The following is a 24,511-nucleotide window of genomic DNA, read 5'->3' as shown; positions in this document are numbered from 1 at the left end:
TCACTCTATATAGACGCACTGACATATGTATGAGTGTGTGTATATCTGCGTATATATATGTCTGCATGACATATACCGGATGACCCGAAGGAGGCCTCGTGAGGATACTGCCCGCGGTTTGGTTCTGTTCGTTTTCCGCCACCATGCCTCGCGACCAGCATCCCGTCTTCGAACACTATTCTCTCCGTTCCTCGAAGATGCAAGTCTAAAAACAATTTCGCCTGATGAGTTTCCAGAGGCTGGAAAAACCGCTGTCGGCTGCGAAACCGGCAAGAGGAAGCATGAGATTGCTCAGCGCGGGGCTCGCTCTGCCGCGCTGACCGCCACTCGCGTAGCTATCCTTTCTTCCCCCCGTCTTTCCTCTTTCTCGGGGTTCTCTTCTCCGCTGCTTGGCTTTCTTCTTTGCCGCATGTCGGCATTCCTCCTTCCGCATCCGCGCGAACCGCTTCCTGCTTGACTCCAGTTGCTGCCCTTCGCGGGCGCGGCTCTTCACACACATCGTCTGCTCAAACGAAGATGCCCTTGCGAGCAAAGATGGAGAAGAGGCCCTCAAAGGCTGGAAGTGGCCTTTTGAAGCTGCGCGTCCGCGTGCTGCTGCTGGCGCTGGCGTCTCGACTTTTGTGTCTCTCCTTGACGTATTTATGGTCCGTCGTTCAGCCCACCTACAACAGTCAGTCTTCCTTGCTTCATCCCACTGCGGCGAAGCGCCAGGACTACATTTCTTCCGCTGCGCTGGAAGCGCGTCTCTCCTCGGAACAGGGCGCCAACCTCCGAGCTTTCCATCCTTTCCATTTGACGCTGAATGAACTCGAGGGGGCTCCACACCCCGCGTCGCGCCTCGACTCTGCGTCAAGGCGACCGCGAGTTCTCGCGCTGTCGCCGATAAGCGAGACAGCGCTGTCAGATCTTTTTGTGGGCGACGGCGTTTCCGCTCTCGCGGACGTGCGCGCCAGCGGATCTCTTCGCTTCAGCGAGGAGGGAGTTGCTGCGCCGCCGCCTCAGCTTGCGCCTGTGAGTGCTTTCTTCCCCTGGGGCGGCTGGCGCCCGCGTCGCTTCGCTCCGTTCTCGGTTTCGAGAAACGCGCAGAGGCGAGCGCCGCTCCATCAGACTGCGCAAGGTCCGAGCCGCTGCGCAGCCTCTGGAAGTGCCTGTCCAGCGTCTCCTGTGCCTCCTGGCGAGCCTCAGCCGTGCAGAGGACTCGAGGCCTCGCGGCAAGCCAAGAGGAAGCTGGACGACGCAGTGTGGCGTTTTGTGGTTCCCTTTCTCAGTTGGGATGGAGAGTATTTCGTCACGTTCTCTCTTCAAGGAACAGCCTACTTCTTTGAACTCACGCACGCCTTCTTCCCGGGGCTTGCGGTGGTGAACAGGCGCATCGGGGGCCTGTTGCTTCGCCGCGTCGCATCTGGCATTCAATGGTGCTTTGAGACTCCTCTGTCTCCGCTTATGTCCGGGTTTTCTTCGGGCTTACTGTCTCCCACCCGCGCGTCTTCTGAGGCGAGGCCAGCGGACACTTCCACGGCAGCGGATGTGCTCGCCGGAGACGAGCTTCCAGCGCCAGGTTCCTCCGGAACGTCTCTCTTCTCTGCGGATTCTCCCTCGGGATTTGATGACGCGACCCTCTACGGGCTTGCTGCCGTCTTCGTGAGCAACGTGGCGTTCGTTCTCGCCGCGATCGGCGTCTTCGAAGTCGCCCGCCTGCACCTGCGTGCGGAGAAAAAAGCCGCAGAGGACGCGAAACAAGCGGCGTCCTCTCCTGGAAGGCCGTGGTTGACAGCAGTGAGGCACAGAGATGGCGAGCTGCTCCCCTCGATAGGTGCACAGGCGCCGCGGCGGAGGAGCGATCGGCGCGGCTGGCTCGCAGAGAGAGGAGCAGAATCGGCAGAGGCGGCCTCAGGCAAAACGAACGAGCGCGAGGAGGAGCGAGGCGCAGGCGAGGGAGGCGACCATCGCCGCATCGCTTTTCTAGCTGCGGGTTGGTTCTGTTTTTCTGCCGCAAACATTCACATGAGCGCCGCGTACACGGAGAGCCTCTTCGCGGCGCTGAGCGCATGGGGCCTGTATCTTCTTCTTTCCTCGGAGCGGCGACTCGCTGCTGCGTCGACGCGTTCTGTCTCTCGAAAGGCATCCACGCTCTGCGCACACGGGCGTAACGCCGTTTATGAGACGAGCAGACAGAGAGAGATGGATTCGGAAGAGGGACAGGTGACGTGTTGGTCATCCAGCAGGAGCGCCACCTCAGAGGCGGGTCGTGCTCGCTGCGGAAGCAGAGCGCGTTTGGCATGGGGTAGGCAACTTGCTGAGTTTCTGCTGCGTGTGCTTCTCTCTCCTTTCTGCCTCCGCTGGGGGGCGACCTTTCTTTTCTGCCTCGCCTCCTTTCTGCGCTCCAATGGATCGCTCGCCCTCGCTCCGCTGTTCTTTCACACGCTGAGGACCTGCCCCGTGCTTCGGGCTCTTGTAGGCGACGACGCGTCCCCCACCGGCTCCGCGGGAGAGCGTTTGAGTGGCGATACGACCACGAAAGCGGAGTCACGGCGCGGCGGAGTAGTTGGTGCGGCGTGCCGCGCCGTGCGAGGCGAAACAGAGAACGCGACACAACGACTGACATCGCGCCCTGGAGAGGATATGGCGAGCGGCGCCAGTCTGCAAGTCAAGAGACGAGACTCGTTCTCGCAGGGCAACGAGAGAGAGCGGAGAAATTGCGGGCGATTGCTGGTCGCGGCAGGGACGCACTGGCTGGTGGCGTTAGCTCAAGCCATCACAGTCGTTCTGCCTGTCTTCCTGGTCATGGCGTACCCGTTCTATCTCTACTGCGCGTGCCCAGTGGTCTCAGAGGGTGCTTCCAACGCGTCCTGTCAAGTCGCCTCGTACTTCTTCGGGCAGCCCGAGCCTCGAGAGACCACTATCGCTGCAGAGAGCGAAACGAGTCTCCACGTGTTCGGCCCGGACTCCTCCGCCTTCGCCAACCCGAAGGCCTTTCCCGGCACCTCTTTCGCGCCACCAGAGGAGACGTTGACAGCACCCAGTGGCAGCGCGCTCCGCTCCGCGCCCGTCGCTTCCGCGACGCTCGCCCAGACTTCCCTTCCTTCGCCTTTGACCTTCACGCAGTTTGCCTCCAGTGCGCTTGTCGTGGGGCTGCCTCGAGCCTTGTGGTTTCTCGCTTCCGCGATTCCCCGATTGTTTTCGACTCCGGCGTCTTCATGGGCCGCTGAAGTCAAGGAGGCAGCCGTCAAGCTTGCTTCAGAGAGCTGGCGTGTCTCAGACACGCGTGCCGGAGGGAACCGGCACTTCGCGGAACGCGCGGGCGCCGCGGAGGTTCTTGAGGCCTTTCCCGATGCAGCGCTTGACACAGAGACTCTGAAGCTGTGGGCAGAGAGGTCAGAGCAATGTTCGGCGGAAGGGGGAGACCGCGCAGGGCTTTGTCCGCATGCTCAGAGTGAAGCCCGCGGCGCCCACCGGCGCGCAGGCAGCTTGGAGAGAACTGTGGATGCCTCACAAGAGCGCTGTCCCCAGTGGTGCCGGGCGCGCGTGCCGAATATTTATCCGTGGATACAGCGGGAGTACTGGGACGTTTGCTTCCTCGGGTTTTTCCGCTTTAAGAAACTGTATCTCATCCTCCTTTCGCTCCCGTTCTACTTCCTCGGTGTGTCTTGCATTCTCTTCTACCTTCGTCGGCGGAGGCGCGCGAAGCGCAGGGGACAACGCCCTGACGATGACGCGAGGGCCTCAGATACCGGTGTCTCTCGGCACCGCCTCGAAGAAGACAGGCCTCCGCGTGCAGGCAAAGAGGACGAGATGTCAGATAAGCAGTTGCAGCCTCGAGGCCGCCGAAGCTGCGGCTCGCTCTGCAGAGAGGGGCGGCGAATTGTCGCTGCGCTCGCGCTCGACGAGGCCTTCGGAGAACTTTGCCAGCTGGCGTTCCTGATGGGATTCATGTTTCTCTGCGGCAACACTAACGTAAGCGTTCGTCTGGTAACGAGCGCGCATGCGGGACACGAACTCGCGAACCTTGTCACAGTTACGCTGGCGGGCTTCTTCAGTTACCAGCCCCAGCTCGCGAAACTGGGGAACGTGTAGGAGAGTCCGCGGGTTCAGCCCCTAATTCATATAATCCGCGAGGGAGAAATATGGATACCGCGTGCGTGCTGTTCTAGCTTCTCCGGAAAGGAACGTGTTTGCACCTGTACCAGAAGCGTGTGTGCGGCTGGCTGTCAAAAGAGCGTAGGCTTCCTGTGACACTGAAGTCGTGGAAGACGGCTTGCTTACCTCGTTCGTCTAAAGGGGCTGGTGTGTTTCGCATGCGGCAACTGGGAACTAAGATCCAAAGCAGATTGTCTCATATGGGCGATAAGAACGCTACCAGGGGAAACCGTTGCTTGTTTGTGTCTGCTTTTTTTTCAGGTGTTTGTGCGTCTTAGCACGGCCTCTCCAGTTCTGTTTTTAAACATCGCTCGCATCCACGATACTTACACGAGAAGGAGAAGGCCAACTGCCAGCTGCAACACTAGTACTTCTTCGAGTACTTTTCTGCAGTCGTGCTGCTTATTCTTTACGTCTTCATCTAGGGCCTGCAGCCACGTAGACTGTAAAAGCCCCGCAGCGCTGCCAGAGGGTAACGGGAAGCAACACGGTGCCTCAGCTGAGTCACCTGGTCGCCCGCTTCCACAGGGGCGCGCCGCAGAGTTAAGAGAGCTTTTAGATGAGAGTCTCAATGCCGCTCCGCCTGGGTGGCAGTGGTGGGGTTTCCTTAGCGCTGTGATTCTTTTGCCGCACTTCTTAGGACCATTGCTTTTTGGTTGTTACGTAACCTGGACGTGAGCTAGGGGGTCACCAGCATCAAGATGACCGCTAACTTTCCGTTTCGTCCACGATTTACGAGTTGTCACGACGTGCTAACCCAGATATCTGGGAAGAGTGCCTGTTCGCTCTCGACGCTGAGCCCCTCGGAATCCATTGTGTCGACGCTTGCAAAGCCAGTTCCACGGATGCAGCAATGCAGGAAGACGCACGATATATCACTACAGCGAGATGCCTCGACTAAATATGCCCTCGCAACAATGGATACATACACTAGCACAAGCCCGCGATTGATGGCGGTGATGGATTCGAGTCGTGCCGTTTCACGCTTCAGCTGCATAGGAAATGTGGAGAAGCCATTAATCAGGAAAATTGGTCAGTCTCATGTATGCATAGCGAATCACTCACAAGTCGCCGAGTGAATCAACTTGATAACCATTCCTGCCACTTGCAGGGGGAACCGCTCGTATCCGCGGCAGGTGAGACGGTTGCTTGAGATTTCCAACTCTCACTGGGCATCGCCCAAAGAAATTTTGGCGTTATCTCTAGAGACATTTATTCTGCCCCGCGTGTCGTTATGTGACTGTGTTATGCGGCAGTAAACAGACGCTCGATTGCATAGACCGCACAGAGAAGACCCACACCTAACTCTGGCCACGTCGCCGTTAGAAGGACAATGCGGTTTGCCGACATATGGTTCAACAGCTCATGCATTTGCAGAGCTGTGCACAACTTGGTTAGACGTATTTGCGTGGGTGCCGCTGGCTCATTGATGCATCAGCGAAGACAGATGAGTGTAAATCTTGTCTTATGTGTACCACAATTCAGTCAGAGAGAGATGTTGCCTTAGCTTTTCTAGCGGCGACAAGCAATCTCCAGCCGATTCCGTGGCAAGGGGCAGTCCTGCGTTCGCAAGTGGCTCGTAGAACAAACTCACTGTACGGAGAGCATCATCATCATTGCTGGAGCACTTGTAGCGGCAAGTGCTCCAGCAATGATTGTGCGAGGCCAGCAGTTGCGTTCTTACGGCCACTCTACGCGGTCATCATCTGCTTCTTTGCTGGCACAAGGCGGGAAACATGACTGGTGGTGCCTCCCTACGATCAATAGTTGGCGAAGGACGCGGAACTATGCGCGGGTACTCAGCATCTTGCCACCATCGGGGGAGCCGGTTACAGCTGCCCTGCTGCAGCCGTCGCGTGACGCAGCAGAGTTTTACTCTGTGCGCGCGAGCCTCTATCTCTCTCAGAGCAAAACTCTCATGCTTGCGTCTGGTCTAGGCGGGGCCCGCCTCGCCCCTCAAGCAACAAGCCCCACCTTTGACATAACGATCAAAAAGCGGAAAAAACGCTTTCCACCCCAGCCTCCCCACGTAAAAAAAGTGACGTTGACGTCTCCTGGATATACGCAGCCTTCAGCAATGCAGCTAGTCAAGTTTTTTTCACTTAGGCTCATCGTCATCGCTCACAGCACGTGACATAAGCGGAAATGAAGTAGATCTCGCCTGCTCCATTTTTGGACATATTGCCTCCTAAGTCGCCGGTTTACCGGATACGTAAAGCAGAGGAGGGAAACTGTCTGGTTACGAAAACAGTTTCTGGAGCTGCGAAGCACCATGAGGCGTTTTCCTCACGAATGCCTTACATGCACGTCCAAGCCCCGCGATTCCTCGTTATTCGTTTAATCTGGAGTGCTTTTTCTTCCAAGTTCCCGGAGAGGGACTGGGATGCTTTGCCGTCTCTTCTGACGTAGGAGATTGTGAACCAGGTAGTAAGCGTTAGCTGTCCAAGTAAGCAGATCCTGTCGATGTGTCGCTCTCTCAAATGGCCACGTTAAGTGTGCAACACACCTCCGGTGTGGCGTATATATTTCTGGCAAGTCTTTTCTATCATGGTCTTTGACTTGTACTGGATCCTTTACGCAAGGCCTCCTGTAAAAGCGTAGACTTCAAGGGCTGTTGCTCATCAGGCGTCTTTCTGGCGTGCTGGGTGCAATGCGGCCCCTACGATTGCTTTCCGCCCGTTCGGATGGCACATCGAACAAATCGCCCGCCGCCCCCTCCTCTGTCACGTACTCTCTGACTACTCGCAGAGTGAAATGTGGGACCTCAAACGATCACTCGGCTGGTTCACGAAGCCGCCGCTCGTCTTCCTCTCAAGCTCACCAACACAACAGAGATGTTACCGAGCGGGCAAAACGCCGGTCCTCCGCCCCAGCGGCCCAGCTCGACATCGACCACACTGGCGACACGAAATGTGGCGGGTATAGCCAGACACGGGGCGAAGCGCACGACGAGAAGTGTGTCAACCACGGGGGAGTGGCCACGGCCTCAGACGACGGCTTACTCACTAGCAATTTCGCCGACGACAAAAGTGGCCGCCGACGGAATGTTGCCGATAGACGTGTCGTTGTCCGCATTAGGGGGCCTTCCCTCCGGACTGGCAAAAGTCTTGCACTATGTGTGCACCCGGAAGACAACACTCGAGTGCTGTGCCACCGGGGGACTTGCTTGCAAGAGTTCCGCTTCAGTAGAGTTTTTTCGGACCCCGACAGGAACGATGACGTTTATCGAGAAATTGGGGGGCAGCGTATTGTTGAGGCCGTTGGCTTGGGCATCAAGGAAACCATTCTGGCATATGGACAGACAGGAAGTGGAAAGACTCACAGGTACTTAAGGCGAATCCAGGAACGGGAGACTCTCATTTGGGGGTTGGGAGAGAAACGGGGAAACACAGAGAAATGTGCTTGACTTCGACGGTCGCGCAATATCACAAACGGGACAGTCTCACAGAGAATCGTATCTCATGAACCGCCAGTCTGATCTATGTTCTCCCGCCTGCTCGATGTAGTCACGGCAGATACGTGCCGCAATTCACGCGTCAAGCGAGGCTGGCATAATCTGGTGATTTCCTAATCCACTTTTACGGTGCGTTGATCGCCCGCAGCTTGTTTGGAACGAAGAAGGAGAAGGGTCTAGTTCAGCATTTCATCCGCTCGCTATTCGAGCATAGAGCGAAGGCACGACTACAACAGACGATTAGCGTGTGCGCAACCGAAATTTTAGGCGAGATTCTTTACGACCTGCTGCCGGAATGGGAGAGTGACCGCCGAACCGGGGCTCCGTTGTTGGTTCGTCGGGAAGAATGTTTCATCAAGACGACTAAGTTTACATACAAGGCATTTACAGTCGACGACGAACAAGGCGCGCTCGACCTGCTGGAAGAAGCTCGCCAACAACGAAGGGTCGGCGATTCTCATTTGAACTCGAGGTCAGGTTGCTTGAACCTTGGTAGCCTCCGTCCTGCCTCGCCGGGATTACCGCCCCACATAGCTGGCACACGAACGCGCACGAGAACGCACACAACGATTTACAGAGGGTGATGGTGCAGGACTCCAGCCCCCATAGAATTAAGCCGTCTCGCCTACAACTGAAAGCTCTGCAGTTTCCGCAAATGTGCATCGAAGAGGCAGGGGCGCATGACTGCGTGGACCACGTAGGTACGGTAGGAAACGAATCACTTGCTGGGTCCATTTCTCTGTCTGATTGCAGATCGAGTCGATCCCACGCAATCGTCCAGTTCTTCGTGCACACTCGCGTTTCAGAAGAGCGGGCCTCTGAACTCTTGAAGCGCCCAGTGATTCCTGAGCGCCCAATCGGCGAGTGCGCGTTTTACGGGGTGCTGACTCTGGTGGATCTTGCCGGATGTGAGCGCGAAGCGCCATCGTACTTACCGCGAAATCTCTACAGCTCCAATACCGCCAGAGAAGAGATGAAGTGGGGCTGCTGCAGCCGAACGTTGAATGCCTCCATTTCGACCCTCAATCGGCTCATTCGCAAAATGCAAGTCAGTCCCTCTGCACAGGCAAATCCGAGACACCGTCACTACTCGAGGGACTTGGAGTGACCCAGCAACCGATAGTACATACCAATGTTCAGAGTGGGATAATCTACAATTTGCTCTGCCCTGGGTGATCGCCGACCTCTGAGCGTCGATTGGCAGCTTTTCAGGTAGACGACTGAGACAGGTAATGTGATCATATACAGACATGTCTGCCAAAGTTTTCTTGCTAACCAATGAGTGTTCATTATTTCTGGTAGCTGCCAGGGGTAAAGGCCAAATGCCTTAAGAAAAAGAAATACGGTAGATACGGCACGACGGCGTCTGCTTATAACTGAGAAAACTGCCACAACAGAGGGCAGTGTGAATGGCAGTGGGCGGTTATCCAGCGTTGAAATCTGCCCCTGGGGCGATCTCTGCCACTTTTAATAAAGAAGACCTGCCGCCAAACTTCATCTACTCTCTTTGCAGACTGGCACCCTGGACGAATCTGATCGTCGCCAGTCAGCCCTGAACAGGGTGCTGTTTGACTACCTCCAACCTGAGTGCGGGGTATGCATGCTTTTCTGCATAAATCCGGAGGCGTCGGAGCTCCAGGTAAGACTTTTGAGCCTCAAGGCTAAAGTCCAGTGAGGAAGAGGTTCAACAGCAACCCGGTCCCTCGGCGGCCAGCTGCTCCCGCTTTCATTGGCGCGAAGCGAAATGTATCTGGGGAGCGAACGTCTCTGCTGGTGAGATGCCCAACCTGCTGGTGGGGTTTGCTAAATTTTGCCCGCTGCATTTGGGTGTCTGGTTCACAGGTGTCCCTGTCGACTCTCTCCATTGCGTCTGAATCTCGGCTCATCCCCTGTTGGAGGCGGCAGTATTTCCTTCCACTGGGCCCTCTCCGGGAGTATTACCACGAAACAGTTCTTTATCAGTCCACTGACCCCATCACCGACTTGGTAAAAGCGCGCCATCCGGTCATGCGCGACTCCTTTCCCCCGTCCTGCGACTCACGCCGTCTCTCATCCAGCGTCGTCGCGAGAAGCGCTGCGAGAGGGGATGCCCGCTCTCTGTCTGTTCCAATGTTTCGCGCCGATGAAAGGCATAAGCGAGCGACGAAAGACGGGGAGGGCGCCATCTCCGGTGAGAGGTTGTTTCCGGATGTGTCAGAGCGCGAAGAGCCTCCGTCCTCCAAATTCGGACGAGGAAGCTATTCAGACGTTTCCAGCTTGTCTTCTCCAACGGTGGCGCTGGGGTGCACAGAGGATTCGGCCGAGTCTCGAGACGCGGTCTCGGACCCATGGCTACTCAAACTCAGGACACAAACCTCCTCAACGACTGCGGGTGCCGGCGACGTGTCCCTTCAAAAAACATCGGGAACGCAAACGGAATCGACCGACCTCGTTCGCCCCGTCGCAAGCACTTGTGAGGATCAGCAGGCCGAAGGCATCACGCTTCTTCACGACAAGCCTGTCAGTACGCCCTGCGGTTCAGGCTTGTTCCACGTTTCAGTTGTAAACCCAGAGGCCCTCAACGAGAGCCTCCGAGATGCAAAGTCTCTCACGCCTCAGGTTCTTCACAAAGCCTTGACAGAAAACGGCAGCTTCTGTCAGCTACTCGGGCAGCCGCTCAATACGAACGCTAACAGCGCCCTCGAAGACGTTGCAGCAGCGTGGCGTTCATCTGAGCAAGCAGATCAGCAGGCTGATGGTGCTGCCGGAAACCCGACGATGAACATGTTCATTTTACTTCCGGCCTCAACAAGCCTATTCCTGCCAACTCACGAAGGACGAACGAAACCCCCCTTCTGCAGGGACGAGTGCCCACGAAAGCCTGCGAACGCGGAACCTCGAGCTGGCAGTGCGTCGTCTCCTATGGACGGCACCGAAGGCAACAAGCTTGCGCCGCTTCAGAAGACTCGGGCGCATGAAAACCACTCTTCGGGTCCTCCTTCGCGTTATGCGGAAACGAGCGGTGGCTCGCTTGGTGGAGTCCTGCACACTGAGGGCGCAGCTGAAGCCGCCGTCTGCCACCCTGCATCCGTCCAGCCAGGCGACGATTGGGAAGGTACGCGGCGGATTCTGCACCAAAATGCGGCCAGTGCATCCGGTTTGACTGTCAACAAGTTATCGGAGGCGCAAGCAAGAAATGCCGAGAAGATCGCTGCCGCTCGCGCGACCTCTCGGGGTCCCTTAGTCTTTCATGCGGAATCCCCAGTGCGTCTACGTGCTGCAGAGACGTCTCCGTCCGCCGGTCCCAATCACGACAGCCACATGGGTGCGCCACGGCACGCCAGAGATGGCAGAATCGGCCTACGCAAATCCCTTTCGCTGTGGTCGCCAGTCCACGGAAAGTCAGGGCCGTGAAGTGTCTGCAACGGCTAGAGATCTGCTGCAGGCGGATGCTGAGGGCCGGCTGCAGCACTGACACGGTGAAGACATCCCCCTGACAGGGAAGACGACTGTGTTTCAAACACGTGCGTCCGCGTTCTCTTTTGCTGTCTGCTTGCACGCGCAGATCCCTCGAAGCAGATTCCGTCGCTCGTCGGGGGCCGCTCGACTTCTTCCGGCGGTTCCTCGTCCACACTGGAGTCCTCACAGCAGGCCCGACACCCGTCCCAGCCTCCCTCGTCAGCCGCCCCGCCGAGGAGTCTCCGCGCAGCGGAAGAAGCGACGCCTAGATCCTTGTCCGCTCAGCGCCTTTCGTCCCGGATTTCTGAGACTGCTGCTAGCCCGTCCTATTCTCTCAGGATGCTGTCGTCTCTCCTGCCCACGGGTTGCCGGCAGTCGGCGCCGACCCCGCCGGAAGCGCAAGAGGCCGTCGAGAGCCTCCCACATGGAACAGTTCGTGCCACAGAGGCAGACGCTCCCCACACCACAGTGTGTGACTCGCCGGCGGAGCGCCACCCCGCACTGTGGGACGAGCGAGCTGAACTGAAGGGAGGTCTCCGCAGCCGCGCGCGACTTCCTTTGGCGGCAACTGCATCCGTCAGCGATTCAGGAGACGCCTGGCCTCGGGTCGGCGCATCGGAGCGGCGCCGTCACGGCGGGGCTCCCCAGAGTCAGTGCCCGGCGCCGAGACAGAAAAACGGGTGCTGGACAGATCTCAAACAGAGCACTCCGCCAGTGGGGTCGCCCTCCCAAGGGCGCAGTGCACGGCCAGAACGAGGCCCGCGGAGTCTTCAAGCATCGACCACAGTGACGCACAAGTCTCCAGCTGACTGCGCTGCCGCTTGCGAACAGAAGGGCTCGTCTGACCACTTGGTCGGCTTAGCCGCGGACGCACCTGCGCCGGGGACTCCATGTGAGAGCTCGAACCCACCCCCAGTCCGCTGTTGCTGCTTGAAGCAGCGAAAGGGGCTATGGCGTCTGCATCAGCTGCGGAAGGAACAGCAGCGCCGCGAAGAACAGCTGATTCAGGCGCAAATCGACTTAATTGAAAAACAGCTCCTGGCGCTCACTCCACAGCCAGGCTTGCTGCCGCAGCCTGCTACCACGGGCAGCAGCCCTCAGTCGATAGACGCATGCGTTTCGAGTCCCTCCGTTGCAGACGCGCTCCTGGCGGCTCGCCAGATGCTCCTGAGTTCGCCGCGGTGCCTTGTGCGTCCTAGAACAAGTCTTGCCTGCCCTGTCGCTCGATGTGAATCATACTACCAGGGCAACGCTGCCAGTGCGCCGGAATCTGCCGCTTTCTCGATGCCTCCCTTGCTGCTTGACCACTCCTGTCACCTGGCGTCTGGCTGCGTCGAACAAGAAGCATTGAGCCGTCACTTTGGACCGCCACAAGCTCATGCGAAAGAGGAGGAGAGCAAGAGAGGAGCGACATCAAGAAATGGTGCACGATGCATAGCTGTCCCCGCCCCCCCTGACGAGAGCCAGACGCAGCAAGACCCTACGGTTGCGCAGCAGGCCGTGGTCGCCTGTGGATACGAGGCAGCCGACTCGCAGTTTCCCTCGAACCCAGCTTCCAGCTTCGGCTGGCTGCGGATGGACGCTACAGGCGCCGCAGAGGAAGCGGATTACTGCATCGGCGTGGAAACAGCGGCGCACAGGCGTCCACGTTCTGTCAAGGCCTACGCGACAGAAACGAGAGAAAAATGGATGTTCGTCTCTCCCCCGGCACAGTGCGCGTCTTCTCTGCCCGGCAGGGACTTCACACTCGAGGGAGATGCAAGACACGCTCGTAGAGCACAACGAGAGTCTCAAGGCACACAGGGCGCTTCTTTGAGTCAGATAGAGGCTGCGAGTGGAGGCGTCTGCCAGCGAAGTCGCGTCCCGACGCCCGTAGGACACGTAGACAGGGGCAGCCAGGGGTCTGGAGCATCCCCAGGGAACGGCACGGAGAAAGCGTTCGGTGGAAGTAAGGGAGCGAACCCATGTTCTGCCGTACATGCATCTGCAGACGGCATCGATCCCCATGGTTCAGGGATGCCAAGGTCCAGCCCCGTCCTACGAGACGGCAAGAGGACGCTCTCTTTGTCGCAGGAACGCTTGCGGCTTCGGAACGCTCAGCCTGGGCATCCGAGAGACGCTGCGGCGCCCGGCTCTTTCAGCTCTCGAGATTTCGTGCACCGTGTGTCTTTACCTGTCAATCCGCCTTTCCTGGAGCAGGGCGTGGAAGCCCGCAGGTGAGCAGCTTCGCCGCTGTTCAGTCCGCCGACCCGTGGCGAGACAGGGCCCCCATCGAGCGGCAGGGGACGCCCTTTCTCTGGCACTTTCACGCAGACCGAGGCGCCCTTGTGTTTCCACGGAGCGCCGCCTTTCACGAAACGGGGTGCGCCCGGCGCCAGAGACGACGCATAGAAATGGTCGCCCGTAGGCTCCTGCGCTGCCCCTTGCCATCCTGGCAGGAGCGCCAGTAAATCCCTCTCTTCTCCGCTGGCAGCGGCGGAACTTAAGCTCAAATGCGTGGGCTCGCTACGCAGAAGCACAAAGAAGAGCCAGTCTTCTTCTGCAGCTGGCTCCGTAGACATTCAAGGACAATCGTGAGTACGCCGAGAAACTAGAGCAACACGGGGGCGGGTGGGGGGGCGACGTCTAGCGTTGTTTTTGTTTGCCGTGTTTAACGCCATAAAGCGGGCGCACGGGGAGACAACTTTTGGCTGTTCTTGCAGCAGTGGAGGCCATTACGACTAACGGGCTGGTATGTGTGGTTTCGTTTTCAAGGTGCGCCCAATCCTGCTTCTGGAGCGCACGCGCCGGGCAGAGGGGTGCTGGCAGCCTCCTGGTGCATCGTGATGATCGGTGTTCGTATTGAAAGAAACATGCATGACACATCAAAATGTAACGCGAGACGAAACGCAACTCCGGGAAAACACATGCAATGAATGACATGAAACAGATCCCACTTGACTCACGCCCTGCACATTTGGCAGGAGATGAACGGAAAGCTCTTCTTGTCGCTACACGGAAAAAAGATATTGTAGAGTCGCCGGGCTGGGCCCTGCCCAGGCGACCTCGCGCCCAATACGAGTCGGCTACCTCTTCAGGTTTTGACTCTTTTACGGCGCTCTCTCTGCATTTGTCTCAGCATCGAAGCGCTTCGTAGCGGTGTCGAATCCGAACTGTGGCTCCCGCACTCCACACACACTGTGGGGGAAATTTGCATTCGCCTACGCGTCTCGCCAGCTCGCTGAAGAATGAGCCCAAGGACACGCCGCACCTAGCCCGAGAAGGCGAGAAACCCCTGCTTTCTATCGTGCGTGGCTCGCGGTGGCCTGCTCACGACTTCCCGTGCTTTCCATAAATTCCGAGTCCGCCCCAGCCTCGTGGAAGATCGCGGCCATGGAGTGCTTCTCGAGGGCGAGCGGCAGCCCCAAGGCACACACGTGAACGCGCTTGGCGTCAAACTCGTCGCACGGCGTGCAGTGGAAACACAAAAGAGGTACGCCGCCCACAAAGGCGCAGAAAAGAAGCGAAGCAGTCAGAGCTCCGCTGTGACGACGCAAGGCAGTGAAGAGGAAATTCTGGAAAAGCGGCGCGAGCAGTCCAACGGAGGCGAGTAGCACAACTTGGAGACTCAGCAGCGTTGGAAAAAACCGGGGGCCGTAGGTGTCTGAATTTTGAAAAAAATCGCACAGAGCGCAAAACACGACGGTACCCCATGAGATATCAAAACACACAATTCATGCCTGCTAGAAATGACGCAGCGGCCTCCGGTTGGCGGCACTGCACACACTGCCTAGCGGTGCCGCTTAGCTGCACCTACACTCAGGGCAGCGCGAGATCCTGACGAAAGCTCAGGCGCAGCTCTTGAGCATGCTTTTCAGCATTTTCGCGGCTTACTTGAGAGGATGAGGAACATTGTGATTGGCGCCAGCGCTTGGAGAACACAGCTCAGGACAACCGCCACTGCACAGGGGGCGAGGGCGCCTGGGCGGAGCAGCAACGCAATGACGGCAAGCAGCGCGCTACACACGAAGCCCAGCACACGCGGCGTGACTCGGGGCAGAACGAGGTATTTCCGCAACGACCATGCCGCTGATCTGATGACGCCAGACCATTCTCCAGAATCGCCACCGATCTGCCCGGGCCTCCAGACCTGCCCAAGCCCGGTGACGGCGTCTTTGCCTTCGTAGTCGGCGTCGAACGCCTCTTCGAGCCGGCGAATCTCCTGAAGCCTTTGTCTGTCGGTCTGTGCCCAGGTCACGTGGAGCAGCCAGTAGACTGCGGGAAGAACCAAAAAGCTGAAGCACGCAGCCCAGCTCGCGACGTGTTCCACAGTATCGGCGGCGTGTGCACCGCTGTCCGAGCTCGTGCGAAGGGCTCGGCGGTAATACAGCCGCACGGTTTCAGACCCGATGGCCGTCGCCATCCACCAGAGAGAGAGCCCGTACAGGTGCAGCGAGCACAACTGTTGCCGCAAAGAGAGACGCCACAGAGGCGGCGGGAACGCGTCGTACAAGTCTGGCAGAGCAGCGGGCGCCCGACGCGGAGCCGAGGCCAGACTCCCGCCTCCTCGCATTCCGCTGGCGCCCCGCCGCTCAGTCCTGGCCTCTCCGTTCTCGGCCTTTTCTTCGTCGGAGAGAAGCCGCTGCTCATCTTCGCCAGACAGACCGATAGGCGCCTCCTCCGGGAAAGAGAAGGGGTACTCAGGCAGGAAGAAAACCAGCACAAAGAGAGCGGGGTACACACACCACACGTAGACGGATAGCGCTGTTCGAGGATTCCACTGGAAGAACTCGACGGCCGCTCGGAAGATCTGGAGCGGAATGACGCTCGCAAAGTCGGCGGCACACACGAGCGTGTAGACAGCTGAAGCCTTTTCTCGAAACAGCGTCACCACAGGCAGCAGCGCGTTTGTCATGGCACAGGTAAGGCCCATAAGCATAACAGAGGCTATCAGCGCGGCCGTCGTCTCGGCGAAGCCCGCGAGAAGCAGCCCCGCACCGGCCGACGCGACGCACAGCAGGCCCAGAATCTTGCGGGACGTGCGCGGCGCGATGACGCTGGTGAGGAAGAGGCCGACAAGCAAGCCGAGCCCCGAGCTCAGTGCGAAGCCGTTCGTTAGCACAATCCGTGCGTCTTCGGGCTGCAGCCCCTCTTCTGCGAGGAAGCGAGGAGAGCTGGACATGAGAGCCTGAAGCGGCTCCACGGAGCGGTACAGCGAAGACGCGAAGCACATGAGCACAAGGCACACGCACAGAATACGCACGCGATGCTTTGACGCGATCGAACTGTCATGCGCACTCGCTGAGGAAGCACTCGCGGCGCCCACCAACGTCGCCGGGCGCACCCCGACCCTCGGACTCAAGAGAGACGGCGAAGTCGGACCGCCGACAAGGTCAAACGGGTCGCCGTGGACTGCCCACGAGCCCCGAAATGTGGAGGGGGGCGGCAAGGGAAGGTCCTCGTCGTGCTGGGATCCCGAGAGGTAGCGAGGAGAGAGAAAGGAAGAAGACGACAGTGTAGACGACTGCCTTGAGTAGCTCTCTGTATCCATTTTCGCCACCGGATGCAGCCCTTGAACACGTAGAGGGGGGGAGGGGGTCAGATGCGCAGAAGCCATGCATCCCTGCGGCCGCCCAAGGCCCGAAAGAGGCGTTCCAAATCGAGGACGTGAGGACTGCGACACTCGGCTCGCACCTCGCCGCGGGACTGGCTCGAACGACCTAACAGAGCGGAAACCAAGCTGTCCGAGCGATTCACCGCGGGCACCCTGCCCCAGAGGTCGGGTAGGCGACCCACTTTGAACAGTTAAATTCGAAAGATTTCGCCGAGCTTAGGCGCCTGCGCCGCCACCCGGCTGCTGAATCCCCATGGTACGGCTCGGGGTGAGCCGCGGCTGGGCACCTTCTCAGGAAGCAATGCGGAATATCCAGTGAAGAGCGCGGCCGTGCCCATAAACACAAGTCGTTCGGAGTGTCATCTAGAGGCAGCCGCCATCCGCGGTTTGATCCAATCGCGCTCCTGTGTGAAGGAGAGCTGTGATTCGACGGGCTTTCGCTACGAATGGAATCGCTCACCAGCACGCAGTGCAACGGCAACCGCTGCTTGCACCTTCGGGCGACTCAGGAGAGATCGCCACACGGGCAGCACACACAAAGACAGTATGAACCAAACTGCAAATGACAACTGCTGAATTGACTAGCTCAATCATGGGAAGCGAACGTTGCTCGGCGTACTCTCCTTCTGGGGCCACGGGTTGTGACGCCACTGTTAATAAGTTAGAGCGCCGGACAAGGGGATGGAAGTCGACCCGTTACTCGAGAAAAATGCTGCGTTTGCGACTGAGCAGTAGGAAGTGAAGGATCTAAAAGCTTCACAGACACTGGAGAACTGCCCCTGAGGGAGGAAAACACTCGCGTAACAAGACAAATCGCCGGTTTTTCCTGAGGTGACTTCAGCCCTGGCAAGTGCCTGCCCAACTTGACGCGTCCCAGTATGGCTTTCGGCAGTCCCTCCCCCCACTGTCTGTGCGTCTCGGATGCAACACCAGAAAGGAAACGGGCTTCTGCCCAGGGTAAACTTTGCTTTTGTCGCCAAGTGAAAAAAGACAAGAACAAGTCAGCCCGGCACGCGACACGGGGCACAACTAGCCAGGGTGTCGCGGGCACCGCGCTATCGGCAGCTTTTCGAGAGCTCGACATGCAAAGCAGACATCTGACACCTCGAGCCTCCAGATGACAGTTGCCCCAGCGGTTTTTTCGACCCAGAAGGTCCCTGAAAATGCAAACAGCGCATCAACGAAGACACAGACGACAGCTCCTAGGCTTCCTCGTTGGAATCGTGTAAAGTAAGGCGCTCGCGTACATTGTTAAAGATGCTTGCCGCTGCACTCGAAAGCGGAACGCCCGCGAGGTCTGCAGCGTGTTGCACATCGAGAAAATGGAAGCCTGCAAGACGTGACGGATTACTCTTTTTTCTCCAGTCGATGCGCTCTTATAAGGCTCTTTGGCTTACAGGTGAATGCTTTATACATCTGAAACACGATGAAACCGAGCGAACTTCAACTGTATGATGAACTGGTCGCCGTGGCTGGGAAGGGGGTGGAAGCTCCCGCATTCAGACTTGATACCGGAACTCCATCTTGTTCTAGATAGATTATCCTTTCGTATTTTCGTCGGTTTTGGAGCATGAACTGTGTGTCCACATTGGCACGGAACCTGACTTTGTAAAATGAGCGCCCCGCTCCAAGAAAGGAGCGAGCCTCAAGGCAAATGAAGCTGATAGCCGCGTTCTCACTGTCGTTTTCCTTCTCCACGGGCCCTGTCAACGCTTTTTTTCGACGGACTGAGGCGAAAACCTTTCAATGTGCTCCCAGCGTCTCTGTGTAAAGTAAGGGACTTGGCGTGTACAGCTCGCTTGGCGAGCAGCCTTGGAGGCTGCGAAGGCCAGGCGGCTCGTCAACCGGGCCCGCTCCTTTTCCAATTTTTATCATCATATCCTGCTCTTTCTTCCGGGATTTTTCATCCTGACTTCTCTCTGACTAATTGGGGGCCGCAGGACTTTGCACCGTGGTGCAGTCCGTGCGTTGAGGCATCGTCTCGAGTGGTCCTGCTTTGCGGACTCACTCCTCGCTCCTGTCGCGCGGTTTTCCCTCACGCGTTGCTCCTAGTGCCTTTTCAAGTCAGCGATATGCCTGCGCGCCTCGTCTCCTCTCGCCTCGCTGTTGTCTCAGTCTTCGCACGTCTCGCTTGTCTCTCGCTGCTTCGTCCTTTCGCATCGCGCTGTCGCCCGGTCTCTGCGCATGGCGGCGGCAGTTTTGCGTTTCTCTCCGCCGCACAATGCTTTCCTCTGCCTGGACTATCGTGTCTTCCTGCTGTCTGCGCCGAGAATGCACGCCGCATTCTCGTCTGGGCGGGCGCGCGGGGCTGGGTGCGGAGTTTGACGCAGCGGACGACCGCTGCCCAACGTCGCCCGTGGAGCAGCTGGTTCACCTGTTGCCTCCGCTGGCCCCCAGTGTGCTGCCTGAGCCGTCGATTCCGTTGCCTGTGGCTGTCGCGTTACCTCGGAAGCATTTGCCTTTCTCGTCGTCTGAGCCATCTCCTCTCTCCGGCGCAGACGCCGTCGTTCAGCTCCTGTGCGACCCGTCCGCGCCTCCGCTTCTCACGGCGCTTCGCTTCATCCTCGTGGCAGCCGCTGCAGGCGGGCGGGTGCGGCCTGCCTACTACGACGCCTCGGGGGCCGTGCACCCGTATCTGCTGCCTTTCTTCGAGGGCGAAGGCGACGAGCCTCTCTTCTTGTGCGTATGCCGCCAGCCTGAGGCCGCGGAGCGCAGCGGCGACCCCGCCGCTCGGTCCTACGAGCTGAGTGTCCACGCCCCGAGCTCTGATGCCCCTGCGCTGCTGAGCGCGGCGGGGAGAGGGCTCCTGCAGCACCTCAGTTCCTGCCGGCGCGCCTTTCCAGGTCCGACCAACAGCAGCGGCGCTTTCAGCGAAGGCGAGCTGGTCAACGGGGCTTCGAAGACCGACCTCGAGACCGCTTTCAAAGCCATCCATAGCATCTCCGGCAGAGAAGACACCGTGGAGAAGTTTCCCGAGCCCCTGCGCAGAAGCGGAGAATCCCCCTTCGCGTCAGGGAGCGGCGACTTTGACGCGCCGTTTCGGAGTCGAGTTGGCGGGCGGCAGGACGAGTTCCGGAGCGCGCCACGCAGGTCACACAGCGGGGATCTGAGCCGCTCGCGGCTCTCGCGCGCCCCGACCTCCGGCTACTGCGACTGGCCGTCTTTCCGTCCCGCCGCTCCGCCCTTCTTCGGGCGACCGTGCCCAGCATGCGGCGGGCTCAGCCTCTCTCCGGAGGCGTGGCGCCAGTTCCTGGCCGCGGCGGCACACGAGCAGGGACTGCCGCCGCGCTCTGCCGATGTGCTGTTCGCGCGCGTGGTGCGAGACCTGCAGAAGCAGTTTGCGCGGCAGGGGACTGCGTCGAGTGCGTCGTCAGTGTCTACCCTGCACAGGTGGACGCGAAGAGAGCAACGGAATCTGTCCCTTCTTCTGCTTGCTGCCCTCGCGTCTGCTGCGGAGGCTGCAGGCGCCGAAGTGGAGCTCGCAGCGGCCCGAGCGGCGGCGCTCTCGCCCTCCACGTTCTGCGTGATGGGGGCCTTCTCAGACAAGTGGTTACCGAAGTCGTTCCAAGTCAAGGAAGTCCTCGTGCTCCCCCCAGCCTCCAGCCTGACCATGGTCCAGACCCGCCGAGGCGCGGGGCTGCTCGGCGTCACGGGCGACGCCTTCGGGCTGCGGAACGAGGCTGCGGCAACTGTCAGAGCTGCCGCGGAGACCCTGGCCGCGGAACTAGCCGACGGCGACCTCGGCTCCCGAAGCGGACTTCCAGCCTCGCCCCAGACCGAGAGTCGCAGTCTACAGAGGCGCCTGGCCACCATGTACAGAGCTCTCGACGAACTGCATGCCCTGCTGCCTTGTCAGTTTGTCAACCAAGAACAAGCGTTCGTCTGCCAGACCCGAGGTGTCTCTCTCGGGGGGCTCGTCGTCGGCGTCGGCCCTGATGCGCAGAAAGCCAGCGACGTCGTGGCTCTTCATATTCTACGAGTAAGTCTTCAACCCAGATCCCGGCGAGCCGCATCCACTCAGAGGGCGGAACACGCCCTCTGAGTGGATGCGCTTGTCGGGTCCACGGCGGAGTCGTCCCCTTTGTCTTCGCGCATTGGCGCTTCTTGGCAGCCCTGCCGCGCACGTCTCGCGTTTCGCAGAGATTGACAAGGCAGCTCTCAGGGGTCTATCGCCTCGGGGAGGCGTGTTTTTCCTCGTGTGCGGTGTTCTGCACCATCGACGTGGCAACGTCCTGCGGGTGATCGAAGGCCATCGTGGTTTCGTGTATGTATGCTCCTTGCGCTGACTTTTCAGGACCTGCTGACCCGAGTATACGCAGGGATGCCTCCGGCGCGCTCGGCGAAAGCCCGCAGCTCCGCTCTTAGCCAACCGGCGCCGGACCGCCTCGAGAGGCTTCTGCTCGACTGCATGCAAGGTAGGTGCAACAGAGACATGGTGTCACACAGATAGAGAACGAATAACGGAAAAACAATGACGAAACGGGGTTTTTTGCGAGATGGTGCCCAGCGGCTTTTTAATTCGTGTCCTCCAGTCACTTTGCTTCTGCAGCGGGCAAGCCTGCGGACGGATTCGCTTTTGCATCGGGGGTCTAGGTTCCCTTATGGCCGCGCTCACGCCGCGCACACCTTCTCTTCAGGGAGAGATCCGTTTTCTTGCGCGGCAGCGGTAGCCTCGGGCACTTTTCCTGCTAAACTATTGAACGTTCTCGTGTCACAGCGGTTTCGGGGGACGGTGTGTTGTTCGTTGTGTCGCGTCGGCAGGTTCGTTCCTCCAGCGTCTCTGCGTGCGCCTTTTATTCCTGCGTTTCAGGTGTGGCGGCGTCGCTGGACAGGCCGCCGGCGGTCGCGGCGTCGGCTCCGGTCTCTTCGTCCTCTTCTGGGCTCCTTCCCCTGGTCACTTTCCCTTTCTCGAAGGCGGCGGCGTGGACTGGTGAGTGGCCCACCAGTCCGTCCGCACGGGGGCGGAGAAAGGCAGGCGGAGGAGAACCGACGGCGGCTGACTCTTCTTCTCCCTTCAACGCCACGACGAGCGGATGCGCCGCATGCGTCTGCCTCGTTCATGACCTCGCCAAGCGCCTTCTGGTCTGCCACGTAGGCGACGTGACGGCTATCCTGGCGCGTCCGCTGCCGGCTGGTCCGACGCGAGGGCCTGCGGGAAAGCGCGACAAAACGAGGAAAGCCGAAGGACGCGAAGCAACAGAGAGAGGCGCCGCCTTCGGGGAAGCATCCCGCTGGAACACGAACGACGGAGGCGGCGGCGCGGCTCCCGCAGGCCCGGAAGCCTCGGGGGTGCGGCCGGCTGGAGCAGAAGGGCCTGGAGACAGAATGACGAGAGGCGAGGAAGACGGACGTCGACACGATGCCGGCAGAGACGGAAGGGCGTGTCAAGCAGAAGGAGGGGGCGGTACCGACAGGCTGTCGGCACGGTCGGCCGCGAAAGCCGGCAGAGAGACAGAAACCCCCTCGATCAAGATGCCGCATGCTGACACGGAGCCTCATTTCTTCGGCCTCGTCGCCCACAATTGTGAACCCGACCGCGGCGCAGTTCTTGCGGGATTCGCGTTCGAGGCGATCGTTCTCACGCGGGAGCACACACTCCGCGCAGGAAAGGAGCGAAAACGCGTCATCAACGCAGGTTAGCGGATTCCCTGCGCCTGACCAGACGTGGCTGTCTCGGTTGCCGAACGCTCAGCATGCGTCTTGTGCGTTGCGTCGAGGCAGCAGGCACGTATATAACGGCTGCGCCACAACTGTGTATTTGGAGACCCCTAAAGTATATATAGTGTTGTACTTTCCGCGTATATAGAAGCAAGTATACAGCTGCGCGCGCTCACACACGAGGTGGACTCCTTGGGCACTTCCTCCTTCTTGTCGAGGTGGGGGTCAGATGCAGCCCCTGTAGCTGTTTCGCTGGTTGTTGGAGGCATGCCACGTGCTGGATAGCTTCCGCGTGCCCTAACCCTCTCCTGTTTCTGTGTAGGCGCAGTCGCGCTAGGCCACGTCAGCGGCACGGAGTCCTCTTCGTCGCGTAGCGCGACCAGCAAGCACGTGACGCCCCCGCGGAGCCCTCCGCAGCTGCCGCTTCCAGAGTCGGAGAGCCCCGTGGGGGGAGAAGCTGACGCGGCCGGCGGAAGCTGCTTTGCGTCTCGGCTGGCAGACGGCGGAGAAGGCCCGGGAAGCTCCAGAGACTTGGCCAGTGGCAACCCTCTTGCGCAGGGCTCCGCGCGCCGCCCGCGGCTTCACCAGCAGCAGCTCCCGCATCAACGCTTCCTCTCAGAAGGACCGCCAAGTCTTTTCCTGTGCCCTGACACCTCGTGTCCGCCCCTTCGGTGCACGCGCCTTCTCGGCATGACCGCCGCCCAGCAGTACGGGGTCTGCAGCACCCCCGATGTCGCCTCCGTCGACATAAGTAAGCGGCTGAGAGGGCGGGGAAGCGCGTGCAGACTGGCGGGTGAGCTAGGCACAACCACCTCGACTGCCTCCGCTGTTTCGTTTGGCGCAGCACTCAGAGGTGTGTTTGACGCACCCACCCGCTCTTTCCCCCCCTACTCGCCCTCAACCCCCCCCGCAACCCCCCCCTCTCTCCCTCTGCCACTGTGAGGCTGTGTCATCGCGTGCGTCGCCCACGTCTCTTGTCAGCTTCATTCGAATCCTGCCTGTCCCGCCGCCGTGTTGTGTGCGCAACCCTGCGGATCGTTACCTGATTTCAGGCAAGATTTCGTCTTTCGGCTTTGTCCTCGTGGCCTCCTCCGTGATCTGGGACCTTTTGGATCCCCAGGATGCCGTCGACCGCGTGGCCCGCGAGCTGCGGCGGCAGCACGTTGAGGAACTGCGTCTGGCGCGCGAGAGGCACCTCAGAGTGGTGCGGCAGCAGCACCGCTTCCTCCGCCTGGCGCGCCGAAGCCTGCAACATCATCAGACTTCCGCCACGCACTCGCTGCATGAGATGAGAGAAGCGGAGGACGATGCGCGCTGGACTGCCTCTGAGGCCGCGGCGAAACCTGGCTCGGCGTCATTTCTTCGGCGAGACTCCGAGACTGAAGGCAGGAGCCGTCGGAGGGAGGCCTTTGAATGGGCGAGACTCAAAGGTGACGCGGAGGAAGGCGAGACAGAGGAGAGCGGCAGTGAAGAAGAAGGCGACCGTGATGAGGTCACGAGTTTGCCAGACGCATCCGACGAGGATGCGAGTAGTTCCGCCATCTCCAGTGCAGGAAAGCCCCACCCAGACTCGACGACACAACGAGGCAGAAGTCTTCGCGCAGGCGGCCGAGACCATGAGGGAGAGAAGGCGTCACCTGAGCTGCACGCGCCGTCTCTCTCGCGGTCCTCCTTCTCGGCTTCCTCCCGATTCCCGACTCTATCGTCGACGCGGGCTGCCACTATCCGGCACGGCTTCACGCGCGAAGATTCAGTGCTCTGCGAAGTTCGAGGGCGCGTCGACGCGGCGGCGGAAGCCTCCTTAATGGGTGTCGACGCGGCGCGCGCGACGGCGGGGCTTTTCAGTGAGAAGAGGGCAGGAAGAGAACGGTGCGAGGCAACGGGCTTCCCAGTTGGCCTAGATTTCCAGGCCGCTGCAACTCTGGTTGTTCAGCAGTTCATGGAAGAGTGGCAACTCCAGCGGGAGGGTCTGAGCATGCCGGACGCGACGGTTGTTATTATTCCTTTTAGAGCCCCTTCGCCGGCCGCCAAAGACTCTCCACGGCGCCGCGGAACTTCATATCCCAACCGAGAGGAGGCATCAGAAGCAAAGAAAAGCAAGCGCAGAAGTCACCACCGAAGAGGGAACGAGCGGGAGACTGGCAAACGTGCCTAAAATCAAAAACAGAAGCGTATACAGAGAGCCGAAATGTGTCAGAGTGGGCACCATAGTAGATCGGGGGCCAGGGTAA

At 59.5% G+C, this 24,511-nt stretch overlaps 4 protein-coding genes across 4 annotated transcripts; 3 read left to right on the top strand and 1 right to left on the bottom strand.

Moving 5' to 3' along the window:
• Positions 1-516: 516 nt before the first annotated feature.
• BESB_053340 (uncharacterized protein) lies at positions 517-4,815 on the top strand (the record flags this gene model as incomplete). The annotated part of the gene is made up of 3 exons (XM_029363769.1): positions 517-2,284; positions 2,459-3,954; positions 4,399-4,815. 3 exons carry the CDS (start codon positions 517-519, stop codon positions 4,813-4,815), a joined length of 3,681 nt encoding a protein of 1,226 aa, XP_029219692.1.
• Positions 4,816-6,787: 1,972 nt separating this feature from the next.
• Positions 6,788-13,606, top strand: BESB_053330 (uncharacterized protein; the record flags this gene model as incomplete). The annotated part of the gene is made up of 7 exons (XM_029363768.1): positions 6,788-7,461; positions 7,740-8,063; positions 8,345-8,639; positions 9,105-9,230; positions 9,434-10,685; positions 11,136-13,245; positions 13,468-13,606. The coding sequence occupies 7 exons, from the start codon at positions 6,788-6,790 to the stop codon at positions 13,604-13,606; spliced, it is 4,920 nt and encodes a 1,639-aa protein (XP_029219691.1).
• Positions 13,607-14,310: 704 nt separating this feature from the next.
• BESB_053320 (uncharacterized protein) lies at positions 14,311-16,559 on the bottom strand (the record flags this gene model as incomplete). The annotated part of the gene is made up of 2 exons (XM_029363767.1): positions 14,311-14,672; positions 14,903-16,559. 2 exons carry the CDS (start codon positions 16,557-16,559, stop codon positions 14,311-14,313), a joined length of 2,019 nt encoding a protein of 672 aa, XP_029219690.1.
• A 2,284-nt stretch (positions 16,560-18,843) lies between these two features.
• Positions 18,844-24,435, top strand: BESB_053310 (protein phosphatase 2C domain-containing protein; the record flags this gene model as incomplete). The annotated part of the gene is made up of 5 exons (XM_029363766.1): positions 18,844-20,601; positions 20,917-21,037; positions 21,433-22,257; positions 22,603-23,031; positions 23,333-24,435. The coding sequence occupies 5 exons, from the start codon at positions 18,844-18,846 to the stop codon at positions 24,433-24,435; spliced, it is 4,236 nt and encodes a 1,411-aa protein (XP_029219689.1).
• Positions 24,436-24,511: the final 76 nt, after the last annotated feature.

This window comes from Besnoitia besnoiti, chromosome IV, assembly GCF_002563875.1.
Source record: "Besnoitia besnoiti strain Bb-Ger1 chromosome IV, whole genome shotgun sequence".
In the NCBI taxonomy this organism is placed as follows: domain Eukaryota; phylum Apicomplexa; class Conoidasida; order Eucoccidiorida; family Sarcocystidae; genus Besnoitia; species Besnoitia besnoiti.
This window is presented reverse-complemented; position numbering and strand designations above follow the sequence as displayed.